This window comes from Tachyglossus aculeatus, chromosome 27 (genome assembly GCF_015852505.1).
Source record: "Tachyglossus aculeatus isolate mTacAcu1 chromosome 27, mTacAcu1.pri, whole genome shotgun sequence".
NCBI classification, from domain to species: Eukaryota; Metazoa; Chordata; class Mammalia; order Monotremata; family Tachyglossidae; genus Tachyglossus; species Tachyglossus aculeatus.
Window position 1 is genome coordinate 439,022 of NC_052092.1, and position 26,822 is coordinate 465,843.

At 45.1% G+C, this 26,822-nt stretch overlaps 2 protein-coding genes across 2 annotated transcripts in view; one reads left to right on the forward strand and one right to left on the reverse strand.

Annotated features, from left to right (window-relative positions):
* The first annotated feature begins 3,356 nt into the window (after positions 1-3,356).
* On the forward strand, positions 3,357-16,090 carry EDF1 (endothelial differentiation related factor 1). Its single transcript, XM_038768044.1, has 5 exons — positions 3,357-3,499; positions 12,663-12,714; positions 13,116-13,276; positions 13,915-14,008; positions 15,862-16,090. The coding sequence occupies exons 1-5, from the start codon at positions 3,422-3,424 to the stop codon at positions 15,921-15,923; spliced, it is 447 nt and encodes a 148-aa protein (XP_038623972.1). The 5' UTR covers positions 3,357-3,421; the 3' UTR covers positions 15,924-16,090.
* Positions 16,091-24,708: 8,618 nt separating this feature from the next.
* MAMDC4 (MAM domain containing 4) overlaps positions 24,709-26,822 on the reverse strand; it is an 83,459-nt gene continuing 81,345 nt past the window's right edge. The window contains exon 28 of the mRNA XM_038767722.1: positions 24,709-24,968. Coding sequence (XP_038623650.1) covers positions 24,930-24,968 — 39 coding nt within the window. The 3' untranslated portion in view covers positions 24,709-24,929. The remainder of the gene's footprint in view (positions 24,969-26,822) is intronic.

Sequence of the window (26,822 nt, forward strand, 5' to 3'; positions counted from 1 at the left end):
ATTATTATTATTATTATTATTATTATGTGGAGTAGGATTAGAACCCAGGTCCTTCTCACTTCCACGAGGCTATGAATGCATTATCTGTATGACCTGATGGACTTGCACAGCGCTTGGCACATAGTGAGCACTTAAGAAATATTTATTAAGTGCTTAATAAATGCCATTATTATTATTATTATTATATTCTGAAATCCCTTTTAGACTGTGAGCCCACTGTTGGGCAGGGACTATCTCTATATGTTGCCAACTTGCACTTCCCAAGCGCTTAGTACAGTGCTCTGCACACAGTAAGCGCTCAATAAATACGATTGATTGATTGATCCCATCCTGAAATCACCTCCTCTGGGAGACTCTCTTGTCCCTGCCCTAAATCCCCCTCTTCTACCGCTTCAGAACATCTGTATCACTTATTTTTTAAAATAGTATTTGTCAAGCGCTTACTAAGCTCCCCAGCGCTTAGAACAGTGCTTTGCACATAGTAAGCGCTTAATAAATGCCATTATTATTATTATTATTATTATTATTATTATTGCACATAGTAAGTGCTTAATAAATGCCATTATTATCATTATTATTATTATTATTATTATTGCACATAGTAAGCGCTTAATAAATGCCATTATTATCATTATTATTATTATTATTATTATTGCACATAGTAAGCGCTTAATAAATGCCATTATTATTATTATTATTATTATGGGGTGGAGCAGGATTAGAACCCAGGCCCTTCTCACTTCCACTAGGCTATGAATGCATTATCTGTACGACCTGATGGACTTGCACAGCGCTTGGCACATAGTGAGCACTTAAGAAATATTCTTTTTATTACTATGACGACCTACACACACCCCTGCACCTAGGCCCAAATCTTCAAATGATTTCTCCCTCATCATCATCATCATCATCAATCGTATTTATTGAGCGCTTACTATGTGCAGAGCACTGTACTAAGCGCTTGGGAAGTCCAAATTGGCAACATATAGAGACGGTCCCTACCCAACAGCGGGCTCACAGTCTAAAAGGGGGAGACGGAGAACAAAACCAAACATATTAACAAAATAAAATAAATAGAATAGATATGGACAAATAAAATAAATAAACTCCTTGAGGGCAGGGATCCGAAACTACTAACGCTCTTTTCCTCTCCCCAGCGCTTAGTACAGGGCCCCGGCCGTGGCTTAGCGGAAAGAGCCCGGGCTTGGGAGTCAGAGGTCGTGGGTTCTAATCCCGATTCCGCCGCATCGCAGCTGTGTGACCTTGGGCCAGTCGCTTAACATCTCTGGGCCTCGACGACCTCATCTGTAAAATGGGGATGAAGACTGTGAGCCCCACGTGGGCCAACCTGATGACCTTGGATCTACCCCAGCGCTCAGAACAGTGCTTGGCACATAGTAAGTGCTTAACAAATACTATTATTATTATTATTATTATGCTGTGTGACCTTGGGCAAGTCACTTAACTTCTCTGAGCCTCAGTTCCCTCATCTGTAAAATGGGGATGAAGACTGTGAGCCCCACGTGGGCCAACCTGATGACCTTGGATCTACCACAGTTCTCAGAACAGTGCTTGGCACATAGTAAGTGCTTAACAAATACTATTATTATTATTATTATGCTGTGTGACCTTGGGCAAGTCACTTAAAACTTCTCTGAGCCTCAGTTCCCTCATCTGTAAAATGGGGATGAAGACTGTGAGCCCCACGTGGGCCAACCTGATCACCTTGGATCTACCCCAGTTCTCAGAACAGTGCTTGGCACATAGTAAGCGCTTAACAAATACTATAATTATTATTATTATGCTGTGTGACCGTGGGCAAGTCACTTAACTTTTCTGAGCCTCGGTTCCCTCATCTGTAAAATGGGGGTGAAGACAGTGAGCCCCACGTGGGCCAACCTGATGACCTTGGATCTACCCCAGCTCTCAGAACAGTGCTTGGCACATAGTAAGTGCTTAACAAATACTATTATTATTATTATTATTATGCTGTATGACCTTGGGCAAGTCACTTCTCTGTGCCTCAGTTCCCTCATCTGTAAAATGGGGATGAAGACTTTGAGCCCCACATGGGCCAACCTGATGACCTTGGATCTACCCCAGCGCTCAGAACAGTGCTTGGCACATAGTAAGTGCTTAACAAATACTATTATTATTATTATTATGCTGTGTGACCTTGGGCAAGTCACTTAACTTCTCTGAGCCTCAGTTCCCTCATCTGTAAAATGGGGATGAAGGCTGTGAGCCCCACGTGGGCCAACCTGATGACCTTGGATCTACCCCAGCTCTCAGAACAGTGCTTGGCACATAGTAAGCGCTTAACAAATACTATTATTATTATTATTATGCTGTATGACCTTGGGCAAGTCACTTCTCTGTGCCTCAGTTCCCTCCTCTGTAAAATGGGGATGAATACAGTGATCCCCACGTGGGCCAACCTCGGTACCTTGCATCCCCAAGTGCTCAGAACAGTGCTTGGCATATAGTAAGTGCTTAACAAAAACTATTATTATTATTATTATTATTACGCTGTATGACCTTGGGCAAGTCACTTCTCTGAGCCTCAGTTCCCTCATCTGTAAAATGGGAATGAAGACAGGGAGCCCCACATGGGCCAACCTGATTACCTTGCATCCCCCCAGTGCTCAGAACAGTGCTTGGCATATAGTAAGCACTTAACAAATACTATTATTATTATTATTATTATTATTATGATGTATGACCTTGGGCAAGTCACTTCCCTGTGCCTCAGTTCCCTCATCTGTCAAATGGGGATGAAGACTGTGAGCCCCCCGGGGGACCACCTCATCACCTTGTAACTTCCCCAGCGCTTAGAACAGTGCTTTGCACATAGTAAACGCCTAACAAATGCCATTATTATTATTATTATTATTATTATTATTATTATTATTATTATTATTACCATCAACACTACCGACTGAGCGAACGACCCTTCGGTCCTCCCTAGGCTGGCCGTTTGCCGCAATGCATGCTGGTCTTTGTAGTCCCTCCCCCCGCCCGTCACTGGGCGGTGTAGCCGCAATGCACGCCGGTCTTTGTAGTCCTCCCCAGCCCGTCACTGGGCGGTGTAGCCGCAATGCACGCCGGTCTTTGTAGTCCCCCAGCCCGTCACTGGGCGGTGTAACCGCAATGCACGCCGGTCTTTGTAGTCCCCCCCAGCTCGTCACGGCGCGAGCCGCCCTCCTCAGCCCGCCCCCATTTTGGCGCTGACGGGCGGCTCTTTTTTTTTTTTTTTTCGGATTCGCGCCATCCGATTGGCCCGCGCCTCCGGAAGGTCCCGCCCCCTGTTCTCGGCCGGCCAATCAGAGCCGAGGGGCGAGGCGGGCGGCGCGTCGAGGGCCGCGCGCCGTCAGTCGGGCGGCCCGTCAGGCGGTCGGTCGGCCTGTGAGGAAGCCCCGCCATGGCCGAGAGCGACTGGGACACGGTGACGGTGCTGCGCAAGAAGGGCCCCACCGCCGCCCAGGCCAAGTCGAAGCAGGTACGGCCCGGCGGGCCCGAAAGGCCCAACCCCCGCCGAGGCCAACCGACGCCAACCGGCCCCGCCGCAAAGGGTGCCGGGAAGGCCCGTCGCCCCCTCAGGCCTCGCGCCTCAGGCCTCCCCCCCCTCAGGCCTCCCCCTCCCACCTGCAGCATCATCATCTATTTATTACTATTTATTACTCTATAATAGATTATAAATTAATAATTTATATAGATTTATACAGATTATAAATGAATAGCCCGTCGCCCCCTCAGGCCTCGCGCCTCAGGCCTCCCCCCCCTCAGGCCTCCCCCTCCCACCTGCAGCATCATCATCTATTTATTTATTATTATTCATTTATTACTCTATAATAGATTATAAATAAATAATTTATATAGATTATAAATTAATAGCCCGTCGCCCCCTCAGGCCTCCCCTCCTCAGGCCTCCCCCTCCCACCTGCAGCATCATCATCTATTTGTTTATTACTATTTATTTATTACTCTATAATAGATTATAAATTAATAATTTATATAGATTTATATAGATTATAAGTTAATAGCCCGTCGCCCCCTCAGGCCTCCCCCCCTCAGGCCTCCCCCTCCCACCTGCAGCATCGTCATCTATATATTTATTACTATTTACTTATTGCTCTATAATAGATTATAAATTAATAATTTATATAGATTATAAATGAATAGCCCGTCGCCCCCTCAGGCCTCTTGCCTCAGGCCTCCCCCTCCCACCTGCAGCATCATCGTCTATTTATTTATTACTATTTATTTATTACTCTATTCTAGATTATAAATTAATAATTTATATAGATTTATATAGATTATAAATTAATAGCCCATCGCCCCCTCAGGCCTCCCCCCCTCAGGCCTCCCCCTCCCACCTGCAGCATCATCATCTATGTATTTATTACTGTTTATTTATTGCTCTCTTATAGATTATAAATTAATAATTTATGTAGATTTATATAGATTATAAATTAATAGCCCGTCGCCCCCTCAGGCCTCCCCCCCTCAGGCCTCCCCCTCCCACCTGCAGCATCATCATCTATTTATTTATTGCTATTTATTTATTACTCTATTTATTTATAATAGATTATAAATTAATAATTTATATGATTTATGTAGATTATAAATTAATAGATTATAAATAATTTATTTATTACTCTATTTTACTTGTAATAAATAATTTATTTATTACTCTATTTTACTTGTAATAAATAATTTATTTATTACTCTATTTATTTTACTTGTACAGATCTATTCTATTTATTTTATTTGGTTAATATGTTTTGTTGTCTGTCTCCCCCTTCTTAAATAATTTATTTATTACTCTATTTTACTTGTAATAAATAATTTATTTATTACTCTATTTTACTTGTACATATCTATTCTATTTATTTTATTTGGTTAATATGTTTTGTTGTCTTTCTCCCCCTTCTAGCCTGTGAGCCTGCTTAGGGTAGGGCCCGTCTCTAGATGTTGCCAACTTGGACTCCCCAAGCGCTCAGTACAGTGCTCTGCACACAGTGAGCGCTCAATAAATACGATTGATTGATTGATCATAATGATGGTACTTGTTAAGCGCTTACTATGTGCCAAGCACGGTTAATAATAGCAATAATGATGATGGTGGCATGTGGTAAGCGCTCCCTATGTGCCAAGCTCGGATGATAATAATAATAATAATCATGGTGGCATTTGTTAAGCGTTCACTATGTGCCAAACACGGTTAATAATAATAATAATATTAATGAGGGTGGTATTTGTTAAACGCTTACTATGTGCCAAGCACGGTTAATAATAATAATAATAATAATGGTGGCATGTGTTAAACGCTCACTATGTTCCAAGCTCTGATAATAATAATAATAATAATAATCATGGTGGCATTTGTTAAGTGCTTACTATGTGCCAAACACGGTTAATAATAATAATGATGATGGTGGTATTTGTTAAACGCTTACTATGTGCCAAGCACGGTTAATAATAAAAATAATAATGATGGTGGCGTGTGTTAAGCGCTCACTATGTGCCAAGCTCCGATAATAATAATAATAATCATGGTAGCATTTGTTAAGCACTTACTATGTGCCAAGCACGGTTAATAATAATAATCATAATAATAGTAATAATAATAATGTTGGTGGTATTTGTTAAACGCTTACTATGTGCCAAGCACTGTTAATAATAGTGATGGTGGTATTTGTTAAGCGCTTACTATATGCCAAGCACTGTAAATAATAATAATAATGATGGTGGTATTAAGCGCTTATTATGTGCCAAGCACAGTTAATAATAATCGTGATGGTATCTGTTAAGTACTTACTTTGTGCCCAGCACTGCCAATAATAATAATCAGGATGATATTTACTATGTGCCAAACACTGTTAATAATAATGATGGTGGTATTTAAGCACTTACTATGTGACAAGCACTGTAAATAATAATAATGAAGATGGTGGTGGTATTTGTTAAGTGCTTATTATGTGCCAAGCTCGGTTAATAATAATAATAATCATGGTGATATTTGTTAAATGCTTACCACGTGCCAAGCAGTTAATAATAATCGTGATGGTATCTGTTAAGCGCTTACTTTGTGCCCAGCACTGTTAATAATAATAATCAGGATGATATTTACTATGTGCCAAGCACTGTTAATAATAATGATGATGGTATTTGTTAAGCGCTTACTATACGCCAAGCACGGTTAATAATAATGATGGTGGTGGTAATAAGCGCTTACTATGTGCCAAGCACGGTTAATAATAATGATAATCGTGATGGTATTTGTTAAGCGCTTACTATGTGCCAAGCCCTGTTAATAATAATGACGATGATGGCATTTGTTAAGCGCTTACTATGTGCCAAGCACGGTTAATAATAATCGCGATGGTATTTGGTACACACTTACAATGTGCCAAACACTGTTAATAATAATAATGATGGTGGTATTTGTTAAGCGCTTACTGTGTGCCAAGCACAGTTGATAATAATGATGGTGGTATTTGTTAAGCACTATGTGCCAAGCACTGTAAATAAAAATAATAATAATGATGATGGCAGTATTTGTTAAGCGCTTATTATGTGCCAAGCTCGGTTAATAATAATAATAATCATGGTGATATTTGTTAAGCGCTTACCATGTGCCAAGCAGTTAACAATAATCGTGATGGTATTTGTTAAGCGCTTACTATGTGCCCAGCACTGTTAATGATAATAATCAGGATGATATTTATATGTGCCAAGCACTGTTAATAATAATGATGGTGGTATTTGTTAAGCGCTTACTATGTGCCAAGCACTGTTAATAATAATAATTATGGTGGTATTTGTTAAGCGCTCACTATGTACCAAGCGCTGTAAATAATAATAATGATGGTGATGGTGGTGGTGGTATTTGTTAAGCACGTACTATGTGCCAAGCTCGGTTAATAATAATAATAATCAGGGTGATATTTGTTAAGTGTTTACAATGTGCCAGGCACGGTTAATAATAATCATGATGGTATCTGTTAAGCTCTTACTATGTGCCCAGCACTGTTAATGTAATAATCAGGATATTTACTATGTGCCAAGCACTGTTAATAATAATAATAATAATAATAATCATGGTGGTATTTAAGTGCTTACTATGTGCCAAGCACTATTAATAATAATAATGATGATGGTATTTGTTAAGCACTTACTATGTGTCAGGCACGGCTATTAATAATAATAATAATTGGTAGTATTTGTAAAGCGCTTACTATGTGCCATGCACTGTTAATAATAATAATGATGATAGTGGTATTTGTTAAGCGCTTACTGTGTGCCAGGCACTGTTAAAAATAATAATGATGGTGGTATTTGTTAAGCATTTACCATGTGCTAAGCACGATTAATAATAATAATAATAATAATAATAATGGTACTATTTGTTATGCACTTACTATGTGCCAAGCACTGCTAATAATAATAATGATGATGGTGGTATTTGTTAAATGCTTACTGTGTGCCAAGCACTGTTAATAATAATAATGATGGTGGTATTTGTTAAGCGCTTACTGTGTGCCAAGCACCATTAATAATAATAATAATAATAATAATAATAATAATAATAATAATAATGGTATTTGTTAAGCGCTTACTATGTACCAGGCACCATTAATAATAATAATAATAATAATAATAATAATAATGGTGGTATTTGTTGAGCGCTTACTATGTGCCAAGCACTGTTATTAATAATAATAATGATGATGGTGGTATTTGTTAAATGCTTACTGTGTGCCAAGCACTGTTAATAATAATAATGATGGTGGTATTTGTTAAGCGCTTACTGTGTGCCAAGCACCATTAATAATAATAATAATAATAATAATAATAATAATAATAATGGTATTTGTTAAGCGCTTACTATGTACCAGGCACCATTAATAATAATAATAATAATAATAATGGTGGTATTTGTTGAGCGCTTACTATGTGCCAAGCACTGTTATTAATAATAATAATAATAATAATAGTGGTATTTGTTAAATGCTTACTATGTGCCAAGCACCATTAATAATAATAATAATAATAATAATAATAATGGTGGTATTTGTTAAGTGCTTTCTATGTGCCAAGCACTGTTAATAATAGTAATGGTGGTATTTGCTAAGCGCTTACTATGTGCCAAGCGCTGTTAATAATAATAATAATAATAATAATAATAATCATGATGGTATTTGTTAAGCGCTCACTATATGGTAAACGCTTACTATGTGCCAAGCACTGTTCTAAGCTCTGGGGGAGATACAGGGTCATCAGGTTGTCCCACGGGGGGCTCACAGTCTTCATCGCCATTTTCCAGATGAGGGAACTGAGGCCCAGAGAAGTGAAGTGACTTGATAATAATAATGATGGTATTTGTTGAGCGCTTACTATGTGCCAAGCACTGTTCTAAGCGCCCGGGGAGATGCAGGGTTAACAGGTTGCCCCAGGTGGGGCTCGCAGTCTTCATCCCCATTTTCCAGATTAATGGTATTGGTTAAGCGCTTACTAGGTGCCTAGCACTGTTGTAAGCAATGGGGTACATAGAAGGTAATCTGTTTAAATACAGTCCCTGTCCCTTCATTCCCATTTTCCAGATGAGGAAACTGAGGCACAGAGGAGTGACCTGCCCAGAGTCACACAGCTAACAAGTGGCGGACCTGGAATTAGAACCCAAGACCTCTGGCTCTTTCCACTAAGCCACGCTGCTTCTCTCAGCGATCGCCACCACATCGTGGGGGCGTCCAGTACCCTCCCGTGGTATCGCTTGAGCGCCCACTTTCACTCATTCATTCATTCAGTGGTTCAGTGGAAAGAGCCTGGGCTTTGTTTCTAGAAATGTTGCCAACTTGTACTTCCCAAGCGCTTAGTACAGTGCTCTGCACATAGTAAGCACTCAATAAATACGATTGATTGATTGATTGATTGATTTAGTCATATGTATATATGTTTGTACGTATTTATTACTCTATTTATTTTACTTGTACATATTCATCAATCGTATTTATTGAGCGCTTACTGTGTGCAGAGCACTGTACTAAGCACTTGGGAAGTACAACTAAGCGCTTGGGAAGTACAATAGTACATATTCTATATTTATTACCCTATTTATGTATTTATTTATTTTACTTGTACATATCTATTCTATTTTTTTTTATTTTGTTAGTATGTTTGGTTTTGTTTCTCTGTCTCCCCCTTTTAGACTGTGAGGCCCACTGTTGGGTAGGGACCGTCTCTATATGTTGCCAATTTGTACTTCCCAAGCGCTTAGTCCAGTGCTCTGCACATAGTAAGCGCTCAATAAATACGATTGATAATGATGATGATTCTATTTATTTTATGTTGCTAATATGTTTGGTTTTGTTGTCTGTCTCCCCCTTCTAGACTGTGAGCCCACTGTTGGGTAGGGACCGTCCCTAGATGTTGCCAACCTATACTCCCCAAGCGCTTAGTACAGTGCTCTGCACACAGTAAGCGCTCAATAAATACGATTGAATGAATGAATGAAAGTTCATGGGTTCAAATCCCGGCTCTGCCAATTGTCAGCTGTGTGACTTTGGGCAAGTCGCTTCACTTCTCTGGGCCTCAGTTCCCTCATCTGTAAAATGGGGGTGAAGACTGTGAGCCCCCCGTGGGACAACCTGATCACCTTGTAACCTCCCCAGCGCTTAAAACAGTGCTTTGCACGTAGTAAGCGCTTAGCAAATGCCATCGTGGCTCAGTGGAAAGAGCCTGGCCTTTGGAGTCAGTGGTCGTGGGTTCAAGTCCCGGCCCCACCAGTTGTCAGCTGTGTGACTTTGGGCAAGTCACTTAACTTCTCTGTGCCTCAGTTACCTCATCTGTAAAATGGGGATTGACTGTACCCGATCACTTTGTATTTCCCCCAGCGCTTAGAACAGTGCTTTGCACATAGTAAGCGCTTGATAAATGCCGTCATTATTAGTATTATTATTATTTATTGAGCACTTACTGTGTGCAGAGCACTGAATTAAGCGCATTAGCATAATGCAGTAAAGAGATACAATCCCTGCCCACAATGGGCTCACAGTCTGGTGGGGGGGAGACAGGCAGCAAAACAAGTAAACGGGCATCGATATAAATAAATAAATAGAATTATAGATATGTACATGCATACATAAGTATCATGGGGCGGGGGGAGAGCAAAGGGAGCGAGCCGAGGTGACGCGGAGGGAAACTGAGGAAAGGGGGGCTTGATCCGGGAAGGCCTCTTGGAGGAGGTGAGCTTTGAAGGGGGGGAAGACTTCCAAGTGGTAACGAGAAGCAAAATGTAGCCCCATGTGGGACCACCTCATTATCTTGTATCTCCCCCAGCGCTTAGAACAGTGCGTGGCCCATAGTAAGCGCTTCACAAATACCATTACTATTGTCAGTTGTTTGTGATGTACCTTCAAAACGCTGCATTCAGCGCTCGGCGAACAGTGCTGTTTATTGAGCGTTTACCGTGTGCGCAGAGCACTCTACGAAGCGCTGGGGACAGTCCAGTACAATCAAATTCATTCAGGTGTATTTATTAAGCGCTTCGTCTGTGTAGAGCACTGTACTGAGCACTTGCGGAAAGTACAGTACAACAATAAACAGTGACATTTCCTGCCCACAACGACTTCACGGTCGAGAAGGAATAATAATAATAATAATAATAATAATGGCATTTGTTAAGCGCTTACTATGTGCAAAGCACTGTTCTAAGCGCCGGAGAGTTCCTCCTACTTAAACTGTGAGCCCCAGGCTGCACAGGGACTAATTAATTTGCATTGCACTCCTCCTAAATTGTGAGCGCCTTGGGAACAGCGAATGCGTCCGCCAACTCTTTTGTGGTGGGTTGAAGCGCTTAATACAGCGCTCTGCACACCCTAAGTAATAATATAATTAGGGTATTTGTTAACCGCTGTGTGCCAAGCACTGTCGGAAGCGCTGAGGTAGATACAAGTTAGTAAAGTTTCTAAGTGTTCAATAAATACCACTGATTGATTCCTGAGTGTAGTATAGTGTACTGCCCAAAATAAGCGTTCATTCAGCGCTTAGAACAGTGCTTTGCACATAGTAAGTGCTTAACAAATATTATTATTATTATTATTATCATTATTATCATTATTATTATTATTAAAGCGTTGAGAAGCAGCATGGGCTAGTGGAAAGAGCCTCGGCCGGGAGGCCAAAGACCTGGGTTCTGACCCCAGCTCTGCCGCTTGTCTGCTCTGTGACCTTGGGCAAGTCACCTAACGTCTCTGGGCCTCAGTCCTGTCATCTGCAAAATGGGGTCCGGTATCTGTTCTCCCTCCTACTTGTGGGGCTCCCATAGGACTGACCCCGACGTGCGACCTGATGCTGTTTGTGTTTAAACCCAGTGCTTAAAAAATGCCATTATTATTATTATTATTATATACCATTGACTGGTGACCCATTCTCCACCTCTTTCCTCCGAAACTCCAGACTCAGGAGAGGGAGCGTCTGAAGATCATCCAGTCGAACGGTTCCCTGATGACGGATAGTAGATGCGGAAAACTTTCCCACTTGACCCCTGACCCCTTTTTAACCCTGTTGCGTTGCCTGGCAGGCAGCCAGTGAGGGCAGTCAGAGCCTGCGGTTCGAGACGATTCCCGACCGATCCTCCGTTTATTCTTGGAAGTGTGCCGGGATAATACAAAGCTCAGAAAATCACGTGGGAAGTCGATTCGGGTTTGGTCCTTAGTTCCTGAACGCCCTTGGAAACTGAGGCACGGTTTCAGGGTAAAAGTAGACGTAGCCGTAGCCCTCGGTATCGTTCGACAGTCGAATCTTGGGTCCGACCTGCGGGGCTCTTAACTCATTGACAGGGCCGGGAACTCATCGGGTGGCCAACAAGGCCCGGAAAAGGGTCGGGAACTTATTTTGGCGGGCGGCCAACAAAGCCCGGAAAACAATTTTTAGGCGTTCTAACCTGTTGAAAGAACAGAAGCAAGGAGGGAGAGAATGTAGTTCCCAGACGGAAAGTGAAAAGCTGAGCGTGCCGTCTGTCAGAAGCTGGAGTGTTTCTAGAAATGTTGCCAACTTGTACTTCCCAAGTGCTTAGTACAGTGCTCTGCACACAGTAAGCGCTCAATAAATACGATTGAATGAATGAATGAATAGAAATATCGTCTGTCTCTATTAGGAAGAAATCCCGACCGCTGTAATTAATGACTGTATTCATTGACGTGTACAGATGAAAGCTCACTATTTTACAAGTTTTTTTTTCCAGATTGCATACTAACAAAAGAATTTCAGATGGAAAACAAACCCGGCTCATCCAGAGAGGTTAAAATCAGGCCAAGCACCTGATCTCTCCAGGTTCCCGAGAGAATCTGTTTTTTGACTGAAATAATTTTCCACTGAAAGTTAGTCAGGGACACTTCTCCCCCCGCCACCTCATTCTTTTTTAAAGCCAGTTGAGAAATACGCTGCCACTTTTTCCCTTGGTAGCTATTTCATGTGAGTTGCCTAGATACAAGCTCCTAGAAGGTTTTCTCACCAATTGCTTTGGCTGTTTCTCCAGCTACTGCCTGTCTGCTTTTCAAAAGGCAGTAATCATTAGTGGGGTGCTAATTAGCTAGTGGCTCAGAGAAGCTAGGCCTTGAGGTTCGTTTGGACAAAAAACATTTTGTATTTTTTTCCAGGCCATCTTGGCAGCCCAGAGAAGAGGAGAAGATGTGGAGACCTCCAAGAAATGTGGGTAGATGCGTCTTCCCCCCTTGCCCCCCGAACTGAGTTGTAAGGATTCATCCCGGTGTGTATTTAGCGTCCAACTTCAGTCAAGGGAGGTTGTGTATTCCTCCGTCGAGCGGCCACAGTCGGGGTTCTGACCTCCCCAGGGGACAGAGAGGATGTCTGTGAGACTTTATTTTACAACTTGGGAAGATGCCTCCGTTCATTCTGGGTCTTTCTAACAAGAAGCCCTGGGCTCACCGTGAAAGGACCCCGTCGCGATGCAGAGGCCCCGTTTGGTGTCTTTAGTCGCGGGCTTGCGGGTTTTCGAGCGGCGGGAGAGCTGATTCCAGGGTGTTTGCTGTCCCCCCCTGCCTCCCCTCCCGCCTTTCCCCTTCCCTCCTGCCTTTTGACGCTGGCTGTAGGGGCTGCTGGCCAGAACAAACAGCACTCTATCACCAAGAACACGGCCAAGCTGGACCGGGAGACCGAGGAGCTGCACCACGACAGAGTGACCCTGGAAGTGGGCAAAGTGATTCAGCAGGGGCGGCAGGGGAAGGGGCTGACGCAGAAAGACCTGGCCACGGTGAGTACCGGCCCCGAGCCGTGGACGGGGAGACCGAGGGAGGGCCTGCGGGCTTTCTCTTTCAGGCAGCCGAGGCCGCGGGAGAAAAGCCCGGCCACGTCGAGCGTAAACAACCTTTTACCGAGCCTCCGAGGACCTCTCCCTTCTGACATCTTTTCAAAAGGCTTACGGGCCACTTAAATGTGGGCCACCCCGGTAAAATCGCAGGCCCGATGAGTTGTGTACGTGGTCTGGGTGACAGTCAGATCGTCCCGCCCCTTCTCAAAGCCATTGGGAACAGGAGTCAGCCAACAGCTGTTAATCCTCTGGCCAGTGCTAAGTGAAAACCAGACTAAAATCTTCCTTTCCTCATCTAGTCTGTTGTGTCTCTTTACTACTCTGGGACCTCATTCCCTCGTGTAAAATGGGGCTGAAGACTGAGCCCCATCTGGGACGTGGACCGTGTCCAACTTAATTAACTTGGATCCACCCCAGCGCTTAGTACAGTGCTTGGCATATAGTAAACACTTAACGAACACCATCCGCAAAAAGACCCTTACGTGCCCTATGGGGAACCTATCCCGTAGGATATATTTGATCTGCGTCTCTGAACGTGTCCTCCGCTGAACCGACGCGTTTCAAGTCCATCTTCTCTTTAGAAAATCAATGAAAAGCCGCAGGTTATCGCTGACTACGAGTGCGGAAGGGCCATTCCGAACAACCAGGTCCTGGGCAAGATCGAAAGAGCCATCGGTGAGTATCCTCAGCGATTCCGTTGGCTCCTCTGTGGCCGGGTAACGCTTAAGCTCGGAGGTTGTCTTTCTCGTCCCCGGGCTTCCCGTAATCAAGGGGCCCTTCGAGGAGTCTTGGAAGAGGGCATTTAGGATTTGTTGTCTTCCTCGTGTGGAATCTGGAATTAACTGGGTCCGGGTGCCGGGAACTTGGCTTCTGAAACGAAGTGGGGCCTAAACATGGTTGGCTTTCAATCCCTGCCCCAGACATGGGTGGGAGGTTTAAGGCATGATAATAATAATAATGATGGCATTTATTAAGCGCTTGCTATGTGCAAAGCACTGTTCTAAACGCTGGGGAAGTTACAAGGTGATCAGGTTGTCCCACTGGGGGCTCACGGTCTTAATCCCCATTTTACAGATGAGGGAACTGAGGCCCAGGGAATCAATCAATCAATCAATCGTATTTATTGAACTGAGGCCCAGGGAATCAATCAATCGTATTTATTGAGCACTTACTGGGTGCAGAGCACTGTACTAAGCGCTTGGGAAGTACAAGTTGGCAACATATAGAGACAGTCCTTACCCAACAATGGGCTCACAAGTTAAGTGACTTGCCCAAAGTCACACAGCCGACAAGCGGCGGAGCCGGGGTTTGAACCCATGACCCCCGACTCCAAAGCCCGGGCTCTTTCTATCAATCCCAGCGCTTAGTACAGTGCTTGACCCATAGTAAGCGCTCAACAATTATTATTATTACGCTAGCGGCTATTGTCTCTTTCTCCAGCTATCTGTGAATGGCTTGTGTCATATTTAATGGTTTCTCCCATGTAGAGTGTAAGCTTCTTGAGGGTGGGGACCGTGCTGTCAGCGCTTTCCGTACAGTAGGCGCTCAGTCAATATTATTGAGTGTCTTTTTACTACAGGGAGAGGCTTATTTACGGGGAGCAGTTTGTCAGTGGTGTTTATTTAGTGCTCACTATGTGCCGAGCACTGTACTAAGCGCTTGGGAGAGTACAGTCCGACAGAGTCAGCGGACATGTTCCGTGGCCACACCGGTCGAGAAAACCGCGTCTGGGGATGTGTGATCCGGGGAACTGGAGAATGTGGCCGGGGGGCTCGTTCGAGAAAGCGGTCGAGAAGCAGCGTGGCTCGGTGGAAAAGAGCCCGGGCTTTGGAGGCAGAGGGCACGGGTTCAAATCCCGGCTCCGCCAATTGTCAGCTGGGTGACTTTGGGCAAGTCACTTCACTTCTCTGGGCCCCCGTGACCTCATCTGGAAAAGGGGGGTGAAGACTGGGAGCCCCCCGTGGGACAACCTGATCACCTCGTAACCTCCCCAGCGCTTAGAACAGTGCTTTGCACACGGTCAGCGCTTAATAAATGCCACCGTTATTATCATTATGACAAGATGGGGCCAGCCAAATGTCTTGGACCTGGTTTTGGAAAATCGTCATCACCAATCGTATTTATTGGGCGCTTACTATGTGCAGAGCACTGTACTAAGCGCTTGGGAAGTACAAATTGGCAACATATAGAGACAGTCCCTACCCAACAGCGGGCTCACAGTCTAAAAGTCACCGTCGCTAAGACCGCTCTGTAGTCGGTTCCTTTTGAAACGGCTAATCCGATCTTGGCTCCGCCGGGTGACCTTGGGGAAGTCACTTAACTCCTCTGTCCCTCCATTCCCTCGTCTTTAAAATGGGATTTGAGACCGGAGTCCCACGTGGGACAGCGACCGGGTCCAACCCGATTTCCTTGTGTGTCCCCCCAACAGTGCCCGGCGCATAGTAGGCACCTAACAGATGGCAGTTATTAATAAACGGGGAGAAGAAGTCACGGTGAAGCGCGCGCTGCAACCGCATCTCTCTTTTCAGGTCTCAAGCTCCGGGGGAAGGACATTGGGAAGCCGCTCGAGACGGGCCCGAAGGGGAAATGAGAACAAAGCCTCGAAATCAGTTGTTCAGACTGATCCCGTCCGGCCGGTTCTCCGGAGCCGGCCGAACCACCGTGCGCGCGTCCGTCAGGGAAGCGGGCTGGTTGGGGACAACCTGCCGGCTCTGTACTTGTTGTAGAAAGACGAAAAACAAACCGTTGCAAATCCGATGATTCTCCTCGGCTTTCTTTTCTCCCCCCCTCCCGTCTTCTCCTTCCTGCTTTTCCACAGGCTGAGGGACGAAAGCCTTTTCCACCAGCGGACACGCGCCTGTCGCCTCAAGACGCGAGGGTCTTGGGAAGCGGGGAGTGGGGTCTATTTGGGGGTCTCCAGGGAACCCCGGTGACTCGCGTGCTCTCTAGCCCACTAGAAGAGACCCTCGCGAAGCGAGTTTCCCTTCACGGCGGCGGCGGCAAACCCGGCGTGACTTCTCTTGGAGGTTGATTTTTCCACCCTCCTTCCCTCCGCGGGTATCGCCCCGATAGCCTTTACTGAGCCCCAGCTGGGGCGAGGGTGGCCATTCAGCATCTTCAGCATCATCAATCGTATTTATTGAGCGCTTCCTATGTGCAGAGCACTGGACTAAGCGCTCAGGAAGTACAAATTGGCAACATATAGAGACATTCAGACGCAGGGGCTTGTAAGCTGAGAGGCAGGCGACGCGCTTGCGGACGCGGAAAATGGGAGTAAGAAAAACGCCGCAACGGTAAAAACAATCAGCTAAAGGGCAGGCTACGGTCTCCTGCCGGCGAATGAAAAGGAATCAGAGCTTTTGGGGCAACCCAGTAGGAGTGTTCGTTCGTTCAGTCGCGTTTATTGAGCGCTTACTGTGTGCAGAGCACTGTACTAAACGCTTGGAGAGTACAATCCGGCGACAAATAGAGACAATCCCTACCCTACAACGGGCTCACGCTCCTTGGAATAAGTGGAGAGCCGTTTTTCTCCTTTTCTTCCCGGGCAATAAATAATTGCGGTATTTAAGTGCTTACCATGTGCCAGAAACTGTAGTAAGCGCCGGGGTGGATACGAGCAGATCGGGTGGGACGCGGTCCCTGTCCCACAGAGGACTCGGGGTCTTGATGGCCATTTTACAGGTGAGGGAACTGAGGCACAGAGAAGTCAATAATAATAATAGTGATGGCATTTGTTACGCGCTTACTACGTGCAAAGCACTGTTTTAAGCGCTAAGTCAAGGGATCTGCCCAAGGCCACACAGCAGACGAGTGGCAGAGCCAGGATTAGAACCCATGACCTTCCAACTCCCAGGCCTGTCTCTTAGAACAGATCTTGGCACATAGTAAGCACTGAAAAAATACCATGATAATCCATGTTATTTTTTCTTCTGGACTGTCTCTGTCGCTGAATTGTACTTCCTAAGCGCTTAGTCCACCGCTCTGCACACAGTAAGCGTTCAATAAATACGACCGACTGAGCACTTACCGTGTACAGAGCTCTGTACTAAGCGCTTGGGAAGGTCCCGAGTTGGTAGACGTGCTTCACAGGTCTCATTCGCTTCTTCCAAGTTAGGCGTGACCTCTGTTCCAGACCTGATTTTTCGTTAAAAAATCACATTTTCAGCTGCCTCTTCTGCCCCTAAAACCTGGGCCATCAAACTGTCTATTACAACCGTCTACACAGTTGTAACCTTCAATATAGGTAACAAACGGCATTTTGAAACAATACAAACAGGGCCTCCCTCTCTCCCGTTCAATTTGGTGTCTGACCGCCCTAAATTCTGTCATCATCGTCATCATCAATCGTATTTATTGAGCGCTTACTGTGTGCAGAGCACTGTGCTAAGCGCTTGGGAAGTAGAAATTGGCAACGTATAGAGACAGTCCCTACCCAACAGTGGGCTCACAGTCTGGCCAAAATTGCCTCTGGATTGGACTCTCCCGAGCGCTTTGTACTGTCCCGGATGCCTAGCTCGGCCCGAAGTAAGGACTCTGTAGATGCCACGGAGTCAGTGCTTTGCACATAGTAAGCGCTTAATAAATGCCATTATTATTATTATTATTAATTGATTGATTCTAGAGTCCCCTCATCCTTGCCTTCCAGCGATGGACAAGATTGGACACCCCAATCCTGCCTCCCCCCCCCACCATTCATTCATTCATTCAATCGTATTAATTGAGCGCTTACTATGTGCAGAGCACTGTACTAAGCGCTTGGGAAGTACAAGTTGGCAACCTATAGAGACGGTCCCTACCCAACATCGAGCTCACGGTCTAGACGGGGGGACCTTGTCTACCTACTAAGCACCTTTCTGAACAAGCAAGGTGGGTCATTTGGAGTCTCACCTGTCCTCCCACGTGAGGTTGGCCACACTGATAATAATAATAATGGCATTTATTAGGCGCTTACTATGTGCCAAGCACTGTTCTAAGCGCTGGGGAGGTTCCAAGGCCATCAGGCTGTCCCACGGGGGGCTCACAATCTTCATCCCCCTTTTCCAGATGAGGTCACTGAGGCCCGGAGAAGTGAAGTGACTTGCCCGAAGTCACCCAGCTGACAATTGGCGGAGCAGGATACGAACCCACGACTACGCGCTCCGAAGTCCGTGCTCTTTTCCATTGAGCCACGCTGCTGCTCCTCCACGAATCACCGTGGTATTCGTTAAGCGCTTACTACATGCCAGGCACTGTATTAAGCGCTGGGGTGGAGACAAGCAAATCCTTGTCCTTTCTCCGGCATCCCGTACGCAGACCGGCGAAGGTTTCCGCTCTCACGGATCAATTGGGAGGATTTTCAAGACCAGAATTCCGACTCAAAGCGCCTTTCCCTTTCCTCTAAGGCTTCTCCCGTTTTCCCAGAGGCCGTTCCCGCGCATCCTGACGTCCGTCCCTCCTCCTCCCTCAGGGAATTCCGGGCCTCGGTCCCTCCAGGTGCCGTCTGTGGGATTTTCCGACGCTGGAGTACAATCGTTTCCCAACCCAGTCAGGGGGAAACAATATCTGCCAGAGCTCAGGTCCGGGAATCCGAGGACGTGGGTTCTAATCCCGGCTCCACCACTCGTCCGCTGTGTGACCTTGGGCGAGTCGCGTCACTTCTCTGCGCCTCGGTTACCTCAACTGCAAAACGGGGATTGAGTCCGTGAGCCCCACGTGTCACGCAGGGATTGTGTCCAGCTCGATTTGCTTGGATCTAGCCCGGTGCTCAGTTCAGTGTCCGGCACATAGTGAGTGCTTAACAAATCCTCTGGGCCTCGGTGACCTCATCTGTAAAATGGGGATTAAGACTGTGAGCCCCCCGTGGGACAACCTGATGGCCTCGTAACCTCCCCAGTGCTTAGAACAGTGCTTTGCACATAGTAAGCGCTTAATAAATGCCATCATTATTATTATTAATGATAATAATAATTAATTTAATAATGGTATTATTAAATAGCATAATTATTATTACTATTGTTATACTCTGGGATCTGATGGGAAGCTTCCACCACGGAGAGCTTTTCCTCTGCGATCTCTTCACGTCCCAAATCTCTAATCCATCCACCTCCCGTCATTATAACAATTGGTATTTATTAAGAATTGCTATGTCGAGAAGCAGCGCGGCTCAGTGGAAAGAGCCCGGGCTTGGGAGTCCGGGGTCATGGGTTCGAATCCCAGCTCCGCCAACTGTCAGCTGGGTGACTTTAAGGTCACGTCACTTCTCTGGGCCTCAGTTCCCTCATCTGGAAAATGGGGATGAAGACTGTGAGCCCCCTCCGTGGGCCAACCTGATCACCTTGTAACCTCCCCAGCGCTTAGAACAGTGCTTTGCACATAGTAAGCGCTTAATACCCCAATTGTTATTACTATGTGCCAAGTAGTGTAACAATAATAATAATAATGATGGTATTAAGTGCTTACTATGTGCAAAGCACTGGTGGGATAGTAGGTGATCAGGTTGTCCCCCAGTCTTAATCCCCATTTTCCAGATGAGGGAACTGAGGCCCAGAGAAGTGACGTGACTTGCCCAGAGTCACCCAGCTGACGATTGGCGGAGCCGGGATTGGAACCCGTGACCTCTGACTCCAAAGCCCGGGCTCTTTCCACTGAGGCACGGAGTGTACTAAGCGCTGGGATAGTTATAACACTACTACAACCCTCGTGGGGTTCACAGAGTTAATAGACGGGAGAGCAGGTATTGAATCCCCATTTTGCAGGTGAAGGAACTGAAGCAGTGACTTGCCCAAGACCAAACAGCAGGCCCACTGTTGGGTAGGGACTGTCTCTATATGTTGCCAATTTGTACTTCCTAAGCGCTTAGTACAGTGCTCTGCACACAGTAAGCGCTCAATAAATACAATTGATTGATTGAAACTGGCGGAGCGGGATTAGAACCCAGGTCTTCGCCCCCCCCCCAGGCCGGTGTTCTTTCCCCTGTCCAATACATCCCCTAAGGGCAGGGAGTATATCGTCCTCTCCCGAGCGGTTAGTACAGTGCTCAGCACACACTAAACGCCCACTAAAGAAGCAGCGTGGCTCAGTGGGAAGAGCCCGGGCTTTGGAGTCAGAGGTCATGGGTTCAAATTCTGGCCCCGCCAATCGTCAGCTGGGTGACTTTGGGCAAGTGACTTCACTTCTCTGGGCCTCAGTTCCCTCATCTGGAAAATGGGGATGAAGACTGGGAGCCCCCCCGTGGGACAACCTGATCACTTTGTAACCTCCCCAGCGCTTAGAACAGTGCTTTTCACATAGTAAGAGCTTAATAAATGCCGTCATTATTATTATTATTATTATTATTAATAAATACCATTGACTGACTGCCCCAAGGTGACATCCGGGGAACACACTATGTCTCATCAGTGCTTAATAAATGCCGTCATTATTATTATTATAATTATTAGTAAAAAATACCATTGACTGACTGCCCCAAGGTGACAACTGGGGAACACACCATGTCTCATCAGCACTTAATAAATGCTGTCATTATTATTATTAATAATAATAATAAATACCATTGACTGACTGCCCCAAGGTGACATCCGGGGAACACACCATGTCTCATCAGCACTTAATAAATGCTGTCATTATTATTATTAATAATAATAATAAATACCATTGACTGACTGCCCCAAGGTGACATCCGGGGAACACACCATGTCTCATCAGCGCTTAATAAATGCTGTCATTATTATTATTAATAATAAATACCATTGACTGACTGCCCCAAGGTGACATCCGGGGAACACACCATGTCTCATCAGCGCTTAATAAATGCTGTCATTATTATTATTAATAATAAATACCATTGACTGACTGCTCCAAGGTGACATCCGGGGAACACACCATGTCTCATCAGCGCTTAATAAATGCCGTCACTATTATTATTATAATTATTAGTAAAAAATGCCATTGACTGACTGCCCCAAGGTGACATCCGGGGAACACACCATGTCTCATCAGCACTTAATAAACGCTGTCATTATTATTATTAATAATAAATACCATTGACTGACTGCTCCAAGGTGACATCCGGGGAACACACCATGTCTCATCAGCGCTTAATGCCGTCATTATTATTATTAATATTAATAAATACCATTGACTGACTGCCCCAAGGTGACATCCGGGGAACACACCCTGTCTCATCAGCGCTTAATAAATGCTGTCATTATTATTATTATTAATAAATACCATTGACTGACTGCCCCAAGGTGACATCCGGGGAACACACCATGTCTCATCAGCGCTTAATAAATGCTGTCATTATTATTATTATTAATAATAATAATAATAAATGCCATTGACTGACTGCCCCAAGGTGACATCCGGGGAAACACACTATGTCTCATCAGCACTTAATAAATGCCGTCATTATTATTATTATAATTATTAGTAAAAAATACCATTGACTGACTGCCCCAAGGTGACATCCGGGGAACACACCATGTCTCATCAGCGCTTAAAAAATGCTGTCATTATTATTATTAATAATAAATACCATTGACTGACTGCTCCAAGGTGACGTCCGGGGAACACACCATGTCTCATCAGCGCTTAATAAATGCCGTCATTATTATTATTATTAATAAATACTATTGACTGAATGCCCCAAGGTGACATCCGGGGAACACACCACGTCTCATCAGCGCTTAATAAATGCTGTCATTATTATTATTATCATTAATAAATACCATTGACTGCCCCAAGGTGACAACCGGGGAACACACCATGTCTCATCAGCGCTTAATAAATGCCGTCATTATTATTATTAATAATAATAATAAATACCATTGACTGCCCCAAGGTGACATCCGGGGAACACACCATGTCTCATCAGCGCTTAATAAATGCCGTCATTATTATTATTATTATTATTAATAAATGCTATTGACTGACTGCCCCAAGGTGACAGCCGGGGAACACACCCTGTCTCGTCAGTGCTTAATAAATGCCGTCATTATTATTATTAATAATAATAGTAATAAATACCATTGACTGACTGCCCCAAGGTGACATCCGGGGAACACACCATGTCTCATCAGCGCTTAATAAATGTTGTCATTATTATTATTATTATTAATAATAATAAATACCATTGACTGCTCCAAGGTGACATCTGGGGAACACACCGTGTCTCATCAGTGCTTAATAAATGCCATTATCATTATTATTATTATTAATAAATACCATTGACTGACTGCCCCAAGGTGACATCCGGGGAACACACCATGTCTCATCAGCGCTTAATAAATGCCGTCATTATTATTATCAATAATAATAAATACCATTGACTGACTGCCCCAAGGTGACATCCGGGGAACACACCCTGTCTCATCAGCGCTTAATAAATGCCGTCATTATTATTATTATTATTAATAATAAATACCATTGACTGACTGCCCCAGGGTGACATCTGGGGAACAAACCATGTCTCATCAGTGCTTAATAAATGCCGTCATTATTATTATTATTAATAATAATAAATACCATTGACTGACTGCCCCAAGGTGACATCTGAGGAACACACCCTGTCTCATCAGCGCTTAATAAATGCCATTATTATTATTAATAAATACCATTGACTGACTGCCCCAAGGTGACATCTGGGGAACACACCCTGTCTCATCAGCGCTTAATAAATGCCATTATTATTATTAATAAATACCATTGACTGACTACTCCAAGGTGACATCCGGGGAACACACCATGTCTCATCAGCGCTTAATAAATGCCGTCATTATTATTATTATAATTATTATTAATAAATACCATTGACTGACTGCTCCAAGGTGACATCCGGGGAACACACCCTGTCTCATCAGTGCTTAATAAATGCCGTCATTATTATTATTATTATTAATAAATACCATTGACTGACTGCCCCAAGGTGACATCCGGGGAACACACCCTGTCTCATCAGTGCTTAATAAATGCTGTCATTATTATTATTATTATTAATAAATACCATTGACTGACTGCCCCAAGGTGACATCCGGGAAACACACCATGTCTCATCAGCGCTTAATAAATGCTGTCATTATTATTAATAATAATAAATACCATTGACTGCCCCAAGGTGACATCCGGGGAACACACCATGTCTCATCAGCGCTTAATAAATGCCGTTATTATTATTATTATTAATAAGAAATACCATTGACTGACTGCCCCAAGGTGATATCCGGGGAACACACCATGTCTCATCAGCGCTTAATAAATGCCGTCATTATTATTATGATTATTATTAACAAGAAATACCATTGACTGACTGCCCCAAGGTGACATCCGGGGAACACACCCTGTCTCATCAGTGCTTAATAAATGCCATCATTATTATTATTATTATTAACAATAATAAATACCATTGACTGACTACCCCAAGGTGACATCTGGGGAACACACCCTGTCTCAGCAGCGCTTAATAAATGCCGTCATTATTATTATTAATAAATACCATTGACTGCCCCAAGGTGACATCCGGGGAACACACCCTGTCTCATCAGCGCTTAATAAATGCCGTCATTATTATTATTATTAATAAATACCATTGCCTGACTGCCCCAAGGTGACATCCGGGGGAACACACCACGTCTCATCACGGGCGAACAATCCATAAATGAACTCCTCCTGGGTGGGACCTGGGGATTTTTGCCACACGCGATTAACACGTAATACATTCCTCCCGACAGGGAAGCTCTAATATCGTTAAATAATCCTACCGTCCAAAGGGAGGTTCAATTCGCCGCGTCGAAAATAATCAAATAATTCCATTTGCTGCATCCAAAATAATCAAATACTTCCATTTGCTGCATCCGAAATAATCAAATAATCCAGTTCACCTCGCGGAATAAATCTCAGCCTTTCCATCCCCGGTCTGCCTCCCGCCACGCCGGTTCCCGACGGGTGACGCCGATTAACCGCCCCTTGACCGGCTTGGATATTTATTTATTTTATTTGTCCATATCTATTCTATTTATTTTATTTTGTTAGTATGTTTGGTTTTGTTCTCTGTCTCCCCCCTTTTAGACTGTGAGCCCACTGTTGGGTAGGGACCGTCTCTAGATGTTGCCAATTTGGACTTCCCAAGCGCTTAGTACAGTGCTCCGCACATAGTAAGCGCTCAATAAATACGATTGATGATGACAGATAGCGGACCCCTTTGGTCTTTTCCCTCATCCCCTCCCCAAAAAAGATCACGTCGACCTCCTTCAGCTATTTCCCATCCTCACCCCTCGCAGCCCGCCATTCCCGAATCTACGGAGAACCACGGGCCGCCCCCCGGAAGACGGGACTCGGAGCCACAAATCCAGTCAATCGTGTTTACTTCCAGGACACCGATTAGAAAACGATCGATTGAAAGGAGGGAGATTCCCAAAAAAAAGTTCCTCGGAGGCTGCGGACGCCCGTGGTGGCCAGGAGGAGAAGGCCTCGGGTGGTTTCCCAACACTCCTGGAAGTTTAAAAAGCTGGAACCATCACTGGTTTTCCTTGGCCGGAAAAGCCGGAGCCATTCACCCGTTTTCCCTGGAATCGGGAACGCGCCGGGAGCAGACTGGACGAACTGGGGGCACCGGATGCGCCTACTGGTCTCCCGTGACCGACGGCAGGGTGACGTGGTCCTGGAATGACAAGCGAAGAGGGACGCCATAATAATAATAATAACGACGATGGCGTTTATTAAGCGCTCACTATATGCCAAGCACTGTTCTAAGCGCTGGGGAGGTTACAAGGTGATCAGGTCGGCCCACAATCTTCATCCCCATTTTCCAGATGAGGTCACTGAGGCCCAGAGAAGTGAAGCGACTTGCCCAAAATTGGCGGAGCCGGGATTTGAACCCATGATCTCCGACTCCAAAGCCTGGGCTCTTTCCCACCGAGGCACGGAGGGGAAGTGGCGAGGAGCGGTTCCTCCGGCGATTCCCACCGGATCCGCCTCGACCAATTTCTGGATCGGCACCGAGTTTAGGCCCTAAGGAATTCCCTCGGAGAAGGGCTGGGAGTAGCTCCTGCTCATTGTGGGTAAGGAACGTGGCCGTTCTATTGTTACACTGTCCGAGCGCTTAATAATAATAATAATAATAATAATAATAATAATAATAATATTACACTGTCCTCTCCCGAGCACTTAGTAATAATAATAATAATAATAACGATGGCATTTATTAAGCGCTTACTATGGGCAAAACACCGTTCCAAGTGCTTGCTTCGGATTCCCGAGCAAGAGGGAAAGGGGGATTTCGGGAATGGCGGACCTTGGCCCTCCCCAAATCTAGGAAGGAAATCAGGGAGCTTCCCAGTTGCCTCAATCAATCAATCAATCAAGCGCTTAGTCCAGTGCTCTGCACACAGTAAGCGCTCAATAAATACGATCGAATGAATGAATCAATCGTATTTATCGAGGGCTTGCTATGTGTAGAGCACTGGACAACTCCCTTGGGAGCATGCAAGTACCATGATCAATTATTAATAATAATGATGATGACATGTATTAAGCGCTTACAATACAAGGTGATCAGGCTGTCCCACGTGGGACTCACAGGCTTCATCCCCATTTTAGAGATGAGGGAACTGAGGCACAGAGAAGTTCATTCATTCATTCGATCGTATTTATTGAGCGCTGTGTGCAGAGCACTGTACTAAGCGCTTGGGAAGTCCAAGTTGGCAACATGTAGAGACGGTCCCTACCCAACAACAGGCTCAAAGGGGAAGACAGACAACCCAACAACACATGTGGACGGTTGTGAGAAGCAGCGTGGCTCAGTGGAAAGAGCCCGGGCTTTGGAGTCCGGGGTCATGGGTTCGAATCCCGGCTCCGCCAGTTGTCACCTGTGTGACTTTGGGCAAGTCACTTCACTTCTCTGGGCCTCAGTTCCCTCATCTGGAAAATGGGGATGAAGACTGTGAGCCCCCCGTGGGACACCCTGATCTCCTTGTAACCTCCCCAGCGCTTAGAACAGTGCTTTGCATGTAGTAAGCGCTTAATAAACGCCATCATTATTACTATTATTATTATTGTCAGGGCATCAGAGAAGCAGCGTGGCTCAATGGAAAGAGCCCGGGCTTGGGAGTCAGAGGTCATGGGTTCAAATCCTGCCTCCGCCACCTGTCTGCTGTGTGACCTTGGGCAAGTCACTTCACTTCTCTGAGCCTCAGTTCCCTCATCTGGAAAACGGGGATGATTTAATAATTACTTATTTAGTATTACTAATGATTATAATTATTATGAGAAGCAGCGTGGCTCAGCGGAAAGAGCCCGGGCTTTGGCGTCCGAGGTCATGGGTTCCAGTCCCGACTCCGCCAATTGTCAGCTGTGTGACTTTGGGCAAGTCACTTCACTTCTCTGGGCCTCAGTGACCTCATCTGGAAAATGGGGATGAAGACTGTGAGCCCCCCGTGGGACACCCTGATCTCCTTGTAACCTCCCCAGCGCTTAGAACAGTGCTTTGCACGTAGTAAGCGCTTAATAAATGCCA